This window comes from Megascapheus bottae, chromosome 1 (assembly GCF_031878675.1).
Source record: "Megascapheus bottae isolate mThoBot1 chromosome 1, mThoBot2.hap1, whole genome shotgun sequence".
Classification (NCBI taxonomy): Eukaryota; Metazoa; Chordata; class Mammalia; order Rodentia; family Geomyidae; genus Megascapheus; species Megascapheus bottae.
Genome location: NC_143509.1, coordinates 45,213,984 through 45,227,556, shown reverse-complemented (window position 1 = coordinate 45,227,556; position 13,573 = coordinate 45,213,984). Strand labels below are relative to the sequence as shown.

At 43.4% G+C, this 13,573-nt stretch overlaps 1 protein-coding gene across 1 annotated transcript in view; it reads left to right on the top strand.

The window, feature by feature from the left end:
• Positions 1-13,573, top strand: part of Dgkg (diacylglycerol kinase gamma) — a 208,140-nt gene that overhangs the window by 72,540 nt on the left and 122,027 nt on the right. Inside the window, exons 4-7 of the mRNA XM_090343423.1 lie at positions 1,671-1,839; positions 2,191-2,253; positions 6,040-6,210; positions 12,432-12,481. Coding sequence (XP_090199549.1) covers positions 1,671-1,839; positions 2,191-2,253; positions 6,040-6,210; positions 12,432-12,481 — 453 coding nt within the window. The remainder of the gene's footprint in view (positions 1-1,670; positions 1,840-2,190; positions 2,254-6,039; positions 6,211-12,431; positions 12,482-13,573) is intronic.

Below are 13,573 nucleotides of genomic sequence, written 5' to 3'. Positions count from 1 at the left end.
AGCAAAGGGGCAAGTGCTATCATCATTTTGATGGTGGAGGGGGGCCTAAATAAACTTCCCAAGAGGAATTGAATTCTCGGGGCTGTTTTTCACACAAGCCAGCACAGCAGATCTTGGCACAGTGCTTCCTCAAATGATTGCCAGGAGCATCTGCCTATTTGATGAAACTCTGATGCCATGAAAGTACAAGCCAGTGATGACTCACAGCAAACTGTTGTTGTGGTTGTTGTTGTTGTTGTTGTTGTTGTCATCGTCGCTGAATATTTTCTGAGTGCTGCAGCTCTTTCTGGCAATCATGCCAGGCAGTACTGGGAGACACAGCAGGGAGAGGGTCTAGCTTTTGGCATATCCTTTGGTTCTACCTTCTGTCCTTGGCTTCCTACTCTCCTACTGCTTAAAACATTCACAAGCACATGTTTTGAGAAGCAGTCTACCACCCTCCCCCCTACTTCACACACACACAAAGAAAATCCCCCATCCTAATGGAATTTCCTTAGAAAATATCACAGCAGGGCTGGGAATTTGGCCTAGTCATAGAGTGCTTGCCTAACATGCATGAAGACCCAAGTTCAATTCCTCAGTCCCACATACATAGAAAAGCCAGGAGTGGTACTGTGGCTCAAGTGATGGAGCGTTAAGCCTTGGGAAAAGCCCAAGGACAGTGCTCAGGCACTGAGTTCAAGCCCTAGGACTGGCAAAATAAAAGAAAGAAAATATCACTGTAATAAAGATTTTTAAAATGGAGCCTGTCCTTTTCTAGATCTATTTACTGAGACTTGAATACTCAGAATCACATCTTTCATGGCACAAGAAGGGGAAAAACCATCTACCACAGAACCGTTTCCCTCCATATGTTTTCCCCTGAAAACATGTTCATTTTTCTCCCCTCAGGGCCTAGGCACTGTCCCTGATTTTCTTTTGTTAAAGCTAGCTTTCTACCACTCGAGCCACAGCATCACTTCTGGTTTCTTCTGTTTATGTGGTAACTGAGGAATTGAACCCAGGACTTCATGTATGCTAGGTAAGCACTCGACCATTAAGCCACATTCCCAGCCCACCAGTACGTATTTTCTTTTCAGTGCCAACACTGAAGCTTGAGCTCAGAGCCTGGTGCTTTCCATTTGTTTGATGCAAAGCTAGTGCTCTACCACTTGAGCAACACCTGAACTTCTAACTTTTCGATGGTTAATAGAAGATAAGAGTCTAGTAGACATGCCCTCCTGGGCTGGTTTTGAACCTCAGTCCTCAGATCTCAACCTCCAGTGTAGCTTGGCTTGACAGGCATGAGCCACCAGATCAGGGTTCTGTTCATCTTAACTGGGATTCCAGGACACTGATCTTGTCCCTACTTCTTAGGGCCATCGCTCACAACTCACAGGACCTGGGCAGACAGAGCCTTCCTTTCCAGGGTGTACTGGCCATCCCCAACCTTCTACAAAGCCCCTCTCTGGTTCTGTGCCCACTGAGTTCTGAGGGCCAGTCACCCACGTTTTCTCTGCTTTACCTTTCACCCATCTGCCCCCATGCCTTGTCTTGCCCTTCCTGGCCTTTTCCTTCCTGCCCCACCAAATCATATCTCACCTGCCATCTCCTTGCCTCTCCTTTCTTCTCCCCCTCCCTCTCTGTCCCCTCAGTTTCCTCCACCAGTTTTCTCTGTTTGTTCCTCTCAGCCAGTCAGCTATGATGTCTTCAAGCTGTTCATGAGGGCCTACCTGGAGGTGGACCTTCCGCAGCCACTGAGCACAAACCTCTTCCTAGCCTTCAGCCAGAAGCCCAGGCAGGATCACCCTCCTGATCACCCAAAGGAAGGAGTTGGCAGCAGTGCACCAGGCAGCTCAGGTATGCAAACTAGCCTCCATCAAGATGCCAGGAGCTTCAACAGCTCTAGCCCTGTGCCATAGGCAAGGACTGAGTCCTTAGTCCCCTGAGCATAGGACCCTTCCTTTGGAGTGACAGTGGGGACCATGGAACAGAGACCTTTTTCTTTAGATGACTTTATAGAAACCCATGCCTAATAATCCCTGAATTCAAGCCTGAAAAAAGCACAAAAAAAGGGATTCTAGCACATGAACTCAGATGACCTGTAAACACAACTTATGTGCACCACATCACATGCGAAGATTCCCCTTCCTGCCCCGTCAAGAGACAGGGAGCTCATATTGGCCTTTAAATTTTCTTTTTGTTTCCAAGATTCTAGCGTACCAAGTGTGGATAATGCTGCCAAAGCAGACGAGGCCTGTGCCCCTGATACTGGTAAGTCTTTGGAATACGTGATTTAGGGGAGAACTGGGAAAATCTTATCCATGAGGGGAGTAATTGTGGGACTCAGATGTTGTGAAGTGCTTTCTGTACTTGTCCTGAAACAGTGTGTCAAGATATTGGATAGCTTGCCATTTACTTCTGCCCAAAGGAACAAGTTTTTCTTGGAAGAAGGAGTGAGTGTGTGTGTGTGTGTGTGTGTGTGTGTGTGTGTGTGTGTGTGCGCGCGCGTGTGTATGATGACTTCTAGTGGATGTTTGGAGGAGGCACAAGTATGTAAGAGAATGCCCTGGTTGACCAGACTGGGGAGTTACTACTAGGTTAGCAAGGAGAAGTCAGTAAAAATTGTTATTGAAGATCTGTTTGCCTCGCACCTGTTTATGACGTATTGCGTTAGCCTCCGCAGTAGCACCGCACGAGGAGCTGAGGTTTAGGGAAGTTATGTCCTGACAGGACTTGCGGAGCAAGGATTTAATTCAGACTTGTCCAACTTCCAAGTCTCTGCTGTTTCCTATGCAGAAAGAGGAAGCAGTGATAATTCTTGAGATGCCTGGTGGTTTGTGGCCTTAGCAAGATGCCATTTTAGTTAGTTCCTGGTAGGTTCACCAAGACTGCCCTCTCGGGGCTTCTGCAGTGCCTGCTGTCCTTAGGCCTGTTCCTGGGCTATGGCAGATGGGGAATCTCCATGGCTCATTTATAAATGGGAAATGATTGCTTTGTGCTGGTGACAGGCCGATGGCCCAAAGCCAGCTGCTCTTAAGAAGTCTGGGAAACGCTGGGTTCCCAGTGGTTCATTCATGTAATCCTCAGATCTAAGGATTATAGTTCAAAGCCAGCCCTGGCAGGAAAGTCCATGAGACTTTTATCTCCAATTAACCAATAAAAATCCAGAAGTGGAGCTGTGGCTCAAATAGTTAGAATTCTAGCCTTGTGCATATAAGCTCAGGGGCAGGGGCAGTATCCAGCTCACAAGTTCAAGCCCCAGGACCAGCACCAAAAAAATATATATATGTATATATGTATATATATATTGCCACCCTTGGCTTCTGTTCTTAACATTAATATAAATTTTCTGGTCACTAGCCACCTAAGTCAGATCAAGAAAACATATAGACTGCCTGGGTTTGATTTCTAACTTCTGACACTAGCTCTAACTGTGGGCATGCTTGAATATTACAGTGCCTTGGTGTCCCATCTGAAAAATGGAACAATAGTAAATGTTATGGAGGTTAAGGTGAGTTTGATGTGTAAACACAGAACAATGCCTGGCACAAAGTAAATGCTCAATTATTATTAAGCCCCTACCTCTCTAGAAGTACACTTTATTTTTAGTATTACTTGCCAAGCTCTCCTTCTATATGCACCCTTCGCCTCTGGAGGGGTCAGCAGGCATCCTGCTCTCATGGAAGGTCACTCGTAGACTCTCCACGTTTCTCTCGATGCAGTAAATACAAAGAAAGACTCAGAGAATCAGACATTCCTTATGGACATGATCATTTTGTTAAAAAGATTTATAAATACGTAAAGCTAAAGTTTGGCTATTGGGATGTGCCAGGAGAAAAAGAATTGCAGTTTTATTATATTTTACATACATATGTGTGTATATGTATATATGCATGTTTACATACACATAGCTATGCAAGATACCATAACTCAATGTTCTGATTTCCATCCATAGTGAATTGTTTTAAATTTCACCAGTGCTTCATTTAAACTTTGAAAACTGTGATTCTTCTAGTTTCCTTTCTGACACTGAACAGAGAACAGATTAGAACCACATCATGAGTCTACTTGAAGAAATGCTCATCTCAGGTCCCTGTTGTGTTTTTTGGTCAAACTTCTTGTTATTTGAGCTCCTACTCTTTTTCTTTTTGGTGCTTGTTTTGGAATTTGAGCTCAGACCTGAGTGCCATCCCTTAGTTTTTTCCCCGATTGGGCGTGATCATTATTTCAGTTCTTGTTTTCTGAGGTTCCAGAAGAGTTACTAGAAGTTTCTTATCTCTGTGTTGGTTGGAGGGACAAGAACAAGTCGTGAGTGCATAGCAGCTGATCCATCTGAACTTTGGGCTATTCTCTTCCTCTGGGACAACTTCCTCCATCCCGCCTTATGAGCTTGTTGGTGATAAGTCTTGTCCTTCTTGGAACCCCAGGTGACTGAAACGTGGTTGCAGGAAACAGTGGCTCAAATTAAAGGACACAGATACAAAATGGAGACTGGGGATGCCTGGCTTTTATCTTGCCTTTAGTTAATTGGTGAAATCAAAGGAGGAGTCAGTCAGCCAAAAGCAGCTTAAGTACCTTTTACTGCTTGCCGTTTTGGTTCCCTGACTAAGGAGGTTATGGGTGCCGTGCCTCTCTTTCCCAATGGTCATCACCATCACCGTTACCTTTGCCTCTGAGGCTTCAATACTTTAATACTTAGTGTTATTGCCATAGCTTTACTAGATTAGCCACTACTAGTCTTTTGTTAATCGCTTTGTCAGTTGTCCACTGTGAATTTACACCCTTACTAGATACAAAGAATCACTTCTAATGGGTATGAGGATAGAAAGGCTAACCAAAGAGAGCATGTATGAAAAATACCTTTCAAAAAATAGATTTTCCAGCCAGGTGCTGCTGGCTCAAGCCTGTAACCCTAGCTACTCAGGAGGCTAAGATCTGAGAATCCCAGTTTGAAGTCAGCCTGGGCAGAAACGACCATGTGACTCTTATCTCCAACAAACTACTCAGAAAAGGTGGAAATGGCACTATGTTATATGGCTGAAGTGGTAGAGTACTGTCCTTAAGCACAAAGAGGCTCAGATACAATGCCCGGACGCTGAATTATAGCCCCAGAAAAAAATAAATATATAAGACTTTACATAGTGAAATATAGTTGCTTAGGTTTCTTTTTAATAATATATCTTATATTTCTGAACTCGAGGACAAAGTGTGAAAGAAACAAAGAATTTCATTACCCTTGTGCTATCATAATATTTTATTGCTCTGATCAGTCACTTTTTACATTTTCTTAGACCAACTAACACACTTGCAGCTAGTCAAAGTCCTTCCTAGTTTTCTGGAAATTGGTTGTCAGTCTCCGTTTCTGTTTTTCAACATTTTATCCTTTTATTTGTCTTTAAATGTATTAGGGAAGAGAATTGTGACAGTGTATACTGGTGAAGTTCTGATCAAAATTACTTCCATAAGTTGGATACATCCAAAAAGATCATCTAAATGACACTGATCTGCTGATTATTGGTGTTAACAAGAATCACTGTCACCTTTTCTGAAAGTGCAAAGTAAATAGATGAATTTCCTCCAAGGAAAGAAACTCTCAAAAGTAGCACAATGATAGCCAGGCATGGTAGCTCACACCTGTAATCCTAGCTATTCAGGAGGCTAAAATCTGAGGATCGTGGTTTAAAGCCAGCCTGGGCACTAAAGTCCATGAGACTCTTATCTCCAATTAACCCCTAGAAAACTGAAAGTGGGGCTGTGGCTCAAGGGGTAGTAGGGACCCTGAGCTGAAGAGCTCAGGGACATCCCCCAGGCCAAGGGTTCAAGCCCCATAACCAACAAAAAAAGAAAGAAAAAAGAAAAGGTAACACAATGAGGTCAACTCAGAGAAATTAGCCTCCACAGAATGGACTTCCTATTACATTTCACGACATCTACATAACTCAAGTTCTTGAGTATATCACTATAAAAGCGATACCAGGAAGACAACAGGGCCACAAGGACTGCTGGTGTTCACTAAGCAAAAAGTGTGTCTGGATGTCCTCCTTTTGCTCATCGCAGATGCAAATATAGTCCAGAAGCAAGTGACAGCCAAAGAACACGTGACCGCAACCCCCCTGGGAGCTCCTATTGCTCAGTCCTCAGACTCTGTGCCTCCCGTAGTGTACTTGAAGGACATCGCCTGCTACCTGTCCCTGCTGGAGACTGGAAGACCTCAGGATAAACTAGAGTGTAAGTGCTTGCCCTGTCTGAGACTTCAGCTTTTTCCTAAAGAATGATAGAGTCCTGTCAATTGTTTCTTAGCCTAGTAGAGATGGAGCTGGGATAATGGGTATGGATTTTGCCCCTTTCAGGGAGATTTATCTACCTAGGCACCAGTAATGATAAGGAAATTTCTTCAATGCCACCCTGCGTCACAATACCAGTTCATACTGGGTAGAATGTTCTTGACGTTGAACCAGAAATTGGAAAGGGGAGAGCTTCTCATCAAAGGGTCAAGCTTCCTGTGCTTGGCTGGTGGCGCTTCCTGAAAGCCTCCAATCACACCACCACTGGCTCCTACTCACCATAACTTTTCTAGCCAGGGGCTGGTAGCTCACACCTGTAATCCTAGCTACCCAGGAGGCTGAGATCTGAGGATCTCAATTTGAAGACATATCTCCAACAAGTCCCCTGAAAACTGGAAATGAAACTGTGGCTCAAAGTAGTAGAGCACTAGCCTTGAACAAAAGGAGCTCAGGGACAGTGCCCAGGACCTGAGTTCAAGCCCAATAACAGACCAAAAATAAAAATTAGATAAGTTTTCAAAGGAAAGATACTGAACACTTGTGAACAAGCAACCTTTATTGTTATTTACAAGGGTGTGTGTGTGTGTGTGTGTGTGTGTGTGTGTGTGTGTGTGTGTGTGTGGCACTGGAGTTTGAACCATGACCTCTCACTTGCTAAGCGGGTACTTCACTACTTAAGCCATGCCTCTCTAGCGTCCCCCTTGTATTGTATGTTATTCTATGAGTTGTTGTTGTTGTTGTTTGCCTCAGCCATCCTTGGACCTCAGTCCTCCTATGTAGCTAGGATTACATGCATGTAATGCTATGCCTGACACAAGAAGCAGCTCATTGACTATGATTTGTTTTTCTCTTGAGTTCTCTGGTCAATCTGTGTCCTGATATGGCTTATTGTCATTCCTCCATTCGCCTACTCATCTCCTACACCCAAACTCTTGGACCTCTAGAGAAAGAATACTGGTGAATTTTGAGAGTTGAACTGTGTTTCATGGTGCTCTGGAGGTTGGTTACAAAAGTGACATTAGGAGTTGAGTAAGAGCTTGGACAATAATACACTATAGGGGCTGGGAGTGTGGCCTAGTGGTAGAGTGCTTGCCTAGTATGCACAAAGCCCTCGGTTAGTTCTTTGGCACCTCATACACAGGAAAAGCTGAAGCGGTGCTGTGGCTTAAATGATAGAGCGCTAGCCTTAAAAAAAGCTCAAAGACAGTGCCCGGGCCCTGAATTCAAGCCCTAGGACTGACAAATGTACATATATATAGATGTAGGTATATATCTATATATACTATAATCTTACAAATGACTCACCTAAAGGATAATTTTGCTGATCTCTTCGAGCCTACAGGTATGTTTTTCATAATAAGAGATGATATAACTTTGTTACAAAATATATAATCGACTTGCTCCTCTTGGGGATTTGAGTAGACAAAAAGTGAAAACATATCCAAACAGCAAAAGTCAAAATTCTAATTACTAATAGGACCGTCAACAAAACTTACACGTAAGCAAGGGCAGTCTGCCAAAGGTCAACTGCCAAAGCATTTGCTCATTAACTGAGCTGAGAAATCTCCCTCACAGGCCTGAGGTGTTAACGACTGCAAGTCTGAAGCTCTAATTTGATAGCAAATGTAACAAATTTCTGTTTTCTTCTGGCTACTGTTAAAAGTGCAATGTCAAATTATTTCCAACATACAGCTGCATTTGGGGTTTTAGGCACTGTGGTTGTTAATTAGTTACAAAAAGAATGGTAGATTTTCTTCCTGTTAGTTACTCTCAGCGTGTCTTAAAATGACAATGGAAAGAAAAATACAACAGTTTGATCCCAGAAGCTTTCAAAGATAGACAAAAGAGTATGAAGTAGATATCTGCGCTGGCTTCGACAGTGATGAGCTCATGGCCCAATTTGTTTAGTATATACCTCAGACTCATCTCCTCTGCCTTAGATTATTTTGAAGCAAACAGCAAGGTCATATTTCATCTGTACATATTTCAACATGTATCTCTATGCTACACACTTAAACACAACCACAACACTGTTATTATATCCAAAGAAAACAATTCCTTCCTACTATCTAATATTCAGCCAGTATTCACATTTTCCCAACTGGCTTACAGGTGTTGTTGTTATGTCAGTACTGGAGTTTGAACTCAGCCTGACATTGTCATTTTGCTTTTTCACTCAAGGCTAGCTCTCTACCACTAGAGCCCAGCTCCACTCCAGCCTTTTGGTGGTTAACTGAAAATAAGAGTATCACAGATTTTTCTACCTGGGCTAGTTTGGAACAAAGATCCCCAAAGACCTCAGCCTTCTGAGTAGCTAGCATGTACTGTGATCCAGTCCTGACTTCCAGGCTATCTTACCGGTCTTCAATTATTCTTTTTTTTTTTTAGTACAAGGAAAAATCCGTGAATTATATTGGTTATTGTATCTCCTCAGATTAACCTTTTCATTTCTTCTTCATCTTTGGTTAATTTGTTCCCTTGAAACTTTTCATTGCAGAACTTTAATCATTTATTCTGCCAAGTTTTTGTTTGTTCGTTTGTTTGGTTTTTTTGGGAGGGAGGGAGACCATGGGCCTGGGTGCTGTCCCTGAGCTCTTCAGCTCAAGGCTACTACCCTACCCTTGGAGCTGCAGCACCACTTCCCATTTTCTAGTGATTAATTGGAGATAAGAGTCTCACCTTGTTTAGTGCCCGGGGTGGCATTGAACCTCAATCCTCAGATCTCAGCCTTCTGAGTAATTAATATTACAGGCATGAGCCACCACATTCAGCTTAGGTTTGTTTTTACTGAATTCCCTCAATTTAAATCCTTCTTTGATTTTAATGATTAAAAACAAGTGAAAGCCAGGCACAGTGGCTCATGCCTGTAATTCTGGCTATTGGGGAGGCTGAGATATGAGGATTATGGTTCAAAGCCAGTCCAGGCAGGAAAGTCTGTGAGACTCTTATCTCTGATTAACCATTAGAAAACTGGGTAGTAGAGTTCGGGGAAGAGTATCTAGGCCCATACTTCAATTCCCATGACCAACAATAAGAAGAAAAAAAGGGAGTTATTGGGGCGGGGAGTGTGGCCTAGTGGTAGAAGGCTGGGGTTTGATTCCTCACTCCCACATACATAGGAAGAGCCAGAAGTGGTGCTGTGACTCAAGCGCTATAGCTTTAGCCTTGAGCTGAAGAGTTCAGAGACAACACCCAGGCCCAGAGTTCAAGTCCCATGACGGACTAAAATTAAAAAACAAGTCAATTGTCAAGGGCCAGTGGTTCATGCATGTAATCCTAGCTACTAAGGAGCCTGAGATCTAAGGGTCACAGTTTAAAGTCAACCTGGATAGGAAAATCCATGAAACTCTGATCTTCAATTAACTGTCAAAATAGCCAGAATTGGAGCTGTGGTTCAAGTAGTAGAATACTAGCCTAGAGCCTCCCCCCCAAAAAAAGCTCAGAGACAGCACCCAAGCCCTGAGTTCAAAACCCCACGACTGGCATACAAAGAGAGGGGGGAAAGAGGGAAATTAAGCTGTACATTTTCAAGGAAACTAGTTTATGTCTTTTAGAAAATAAAACCTGCAAGTCTGCCTACTAGAAATGCATGATTAACATTCAGCACTGAACATCTTGTATTTGCTATAGCACGTGAAATGCTTCTTACCATTTTTACCTCACCACAATCTTTGAAAGACAGTTTCAAAGCACGGGAGGGTTGGAAAAACTACTGGAGAGAGGACTTGCTTGGCTCTGATATTCAGTTATTCATTCTATTATTCATGCACAGCGGGATCAGAAAGGGTTCAGTGGTAGGCAGTCATATCAGCCCAGAGTCCTAAGACAATGCTAGCGGCTTGGCCTTTATGCCATTCAGCCTTCTCTTCACGGGGTCAGCAAATACAGTGAGCGCCCCTGCCCAGGACATTCCTACCAAGACATGCTGAGGAGTCACAAAGAAAGGGCAGCCCATGACGTGTGTGTGTGTGTGTGTGTGTGTGTGTGTGTGTGTGTGTGTGTGTGTGTGTAGGTACTGGGGCTTGTACCTAAGGCCTTGTGCTCTTGTGGCCTTTTCCACTCAAGGCTGGCATTCTACCACTTGACCTTTTGGATGGTTTATTGGAAGGAAGAGTCTCGTGGACTTTTCTGCTCGGGCTGGCATCAACCATGATTATTGGATCTCAGCCTCCTGAATAGCTGGGATTATATGCATGAGCTGCCAGACTCTAGTCCATGACCGCTGTTTTGAAGAATTTGGACTCCAAAAAGATATTCACTAGAAAATAAATACATGGTGCAGAAACACATAGAGGCAAATGATGACACCATGACAACTTAGTGTGACCGGGACATGTGCTGAGATACCTAAAGGGCCAGGGCAGGGCCAATCCAGGGCACTTCTCAGAAGAAGCAGGCATGAAAGCCTTAAAAAGTGGGAGAAAATTAAGAAATATTTAGCTCTTCATCCTGCTCTGCTTCCTTCACAGACCACAGAGATCCTATCTCTGTATTTCAGGTGAATGAAATTCAGGTTTCCAGGTCCTATAAATGAACACTTGCCCTTGAATCCACATATTCCTCCAGATCTTCCTTAATCTACATCACCTTTCTAAGAACATGATTACTGATGTTTCCAAGAAGGCATTAATATTTTTGAGAGGGGAAGCTACACAAATTGAGCATCCTGAATCTGAAAATCCCAAATCTCTAAAATCCAAAGCTTCTTGAGCCTCAATACGATGCATACGTGAAAAAATTCCACGCCTAAAGTCATGTTAAAACACAGATGCACTAAAAATATATAAAATTGCCTTCAGCCAACAAAAGCCATATAATGAATGATTGTCGTCCTTAATGTACTATGTTGTCTCTCATCTCCTTTGCTGTCCCTTGGTTATCTCATATTGGTATAGTATCTCACTTTGTTATCTGATATATTGAATTTATTTGTATTTGGATATTTGAAATTTGATAGGAAAGGGGGGAAAACCAAGACGGGTGGGGGGTGAGGGGGGGAGTGAAATGGGTACCAAGACATGTGAAAGGATATCAATGTATGTGAATTAATGCACCTTCTATCTGGCAAATATCATGTAACCCTTTTACTAATTACAATAAAAAAAATTTTTTTTTAAAATTGCCTTCAGCCAGGTAAGGTTCTGGAATCTTAGCTGCTCAAGGGGCAGAAATCAGGAGAATCGTGTTTTGAAAGCAATCTAGGAATGAAAGTTTGCAAGACCCTATTTCAACTAATGTCTGGGTATAGTAGCATACTCCTGTTAGCTGATCTATAAGAAAAGCATAATAGCTGAGCACAGTGATATCTGTCTGTCCTCCTCATTGACACAGGAAAGCACAAGTAGGAAGAGCTCAGCCTAAGCCATAATGGGCATAAAATGAGACCCTCCCTAAAAAGTAACCAACCAGCCAACACAAAAAGGGGGAAGAAGTGTGGCTCAAGTGAAGAGCACCTGCCTAATAAGTGCAAGGCCCTGAGTGAGTTCCTAATCAGCAGAACACACACACACAGCCTCCCTCCTCCTCCTTTTTTCATTATAGTAGTGACTACATGATCTCTACATTACTGAGGGTTGACTAACAATGATAGAGTACATATGCTAATACTCCGTGCATATTAACTGCCATATATAAATATGCATTACTAAGAGAAAATAAAAATAAATATCTGTTAAGTGTCTTCTGCACTGTGAATTTAGATTAATCCCTCATGATAATCTTAGAAGAAATGACTATCATCTCCACTTTGGGGACATTATTTGAGCCCAAAGAAGTGAAAGCATTTGTCAACTACCCAGAAGTGATAGGATACTTCCAGTGTAAATCTGCCTCACTCCACACTGCTGTCTGGTACTTCTATCTACCCTCTCACTGGGCATTTGCTCTGCCCTCTCCTGGTGATGTGGGGAAGTGTGCTTTTTTCCAAAGACTGGAGACTTGCATGGGGTAAGTCACAGAGTTCCTAATTACAAGGGTGAGGAAGTGGGACTTGATCTCCTCCCTCATCCCATTCATCCTAAAGAAGTCAGACTGTTCCTTAGAAGGAAGCTGAGCTAGTGCAATCCCCTTTGCCCAGTCATGGCCAGGGCTGGCTATAAATCTTGGCAGCATCTGCCCATCCATGGTTCTTGGAAGACATCTCAAGCTTGTCTGTTTTTCTTGCAGTTATGTTTCGTCTCTATGATGCAGATGAGAATGGCCTCCTGGACCAAGAGGTAAGTTCTCACTCTGCATATCCCTCCTGGATCAGAGAAAGTCTAGGTAGAAGAAAAAGGGTCAAGGAAGAGAATCTGAAAATGTTCAGATTATAGGAATTACAATGTTCCCAAAAGAAGTCTGAGTCCCCACCCCCATCTTCTACTCCAAAGAGCCAGTCTTGTAGAGCATGCTTTACACATCATCTTTTCACTCCAGATGTCCGACATCATAAAATCTCAAGGAATGTTTTAAGAGTTCATCTAATTTTACTTCCCCACTTAGAGCTGTCTGAAATTTTCTGTTGGAGCCCATTGGCCAACAAGAAAGGTTTAGAGGGGCCAGAAGACACCGGTGAGCGGGCAAGAGAGACGTTACTGCCTGGCTTGCTCTCCTACCCCAGGACTCCAGCCTCGGAGCTGGGTTCTGTCTGCTCTGAGCACACAATCCCATCCCACCGCATTTGGGAAAGCTTAAACTTGCCTCATCCCTGCAGGAATGTGAATGGGACAGGTAAGGACCTCAGAGTTAGTAGAAGAATAGAAGAGAGAGAGGGAGGGAGAGAGAGAGAGAGAGAGAGAGAGAGAGAGAGAGAGAGAGAGAGAGAGAGAGAGAGAGTCCTGAACTCAGATCCCTGAGGCCTGTCTGGCAATGCCAGAGTCAGAGCTCATTAACAGAAAAGTACAGTGGGGGAGGGAGGGGGAGAGCTGATGTGGAACAGAATAAGTGAACAGATGATGCCAGAGGGAGGAAACAGCCAAAGAGATCACAGGAGTTATGAAAAGGAGGAGGAGGACAATGAAGTGGGGATGTTGCCAAAGAAATCCGCTTTGCAGGTGATTGGAAAGGTTCCTCTTTTCCTTAGGGGACAGAGAGATGAAGATGTGAGCAGAGGAGGGGCAGGGTGGACTCATGTCTTAACTGGAGCCCTGCAGTTGTGGTGTTGAGAGATACCAGTTAGACCTCTGCAGAAACAATCAAGGCATGGCTTAATATGCAGTAAAGGACTGTGCTATAGCAATAAGGTTTATAAGCGACACAATGCTTGCTGAGTGAAATGATCAAAGCGTGAAATGACAGTGACCTTGCACAGGACAGACATCTTATTGGGT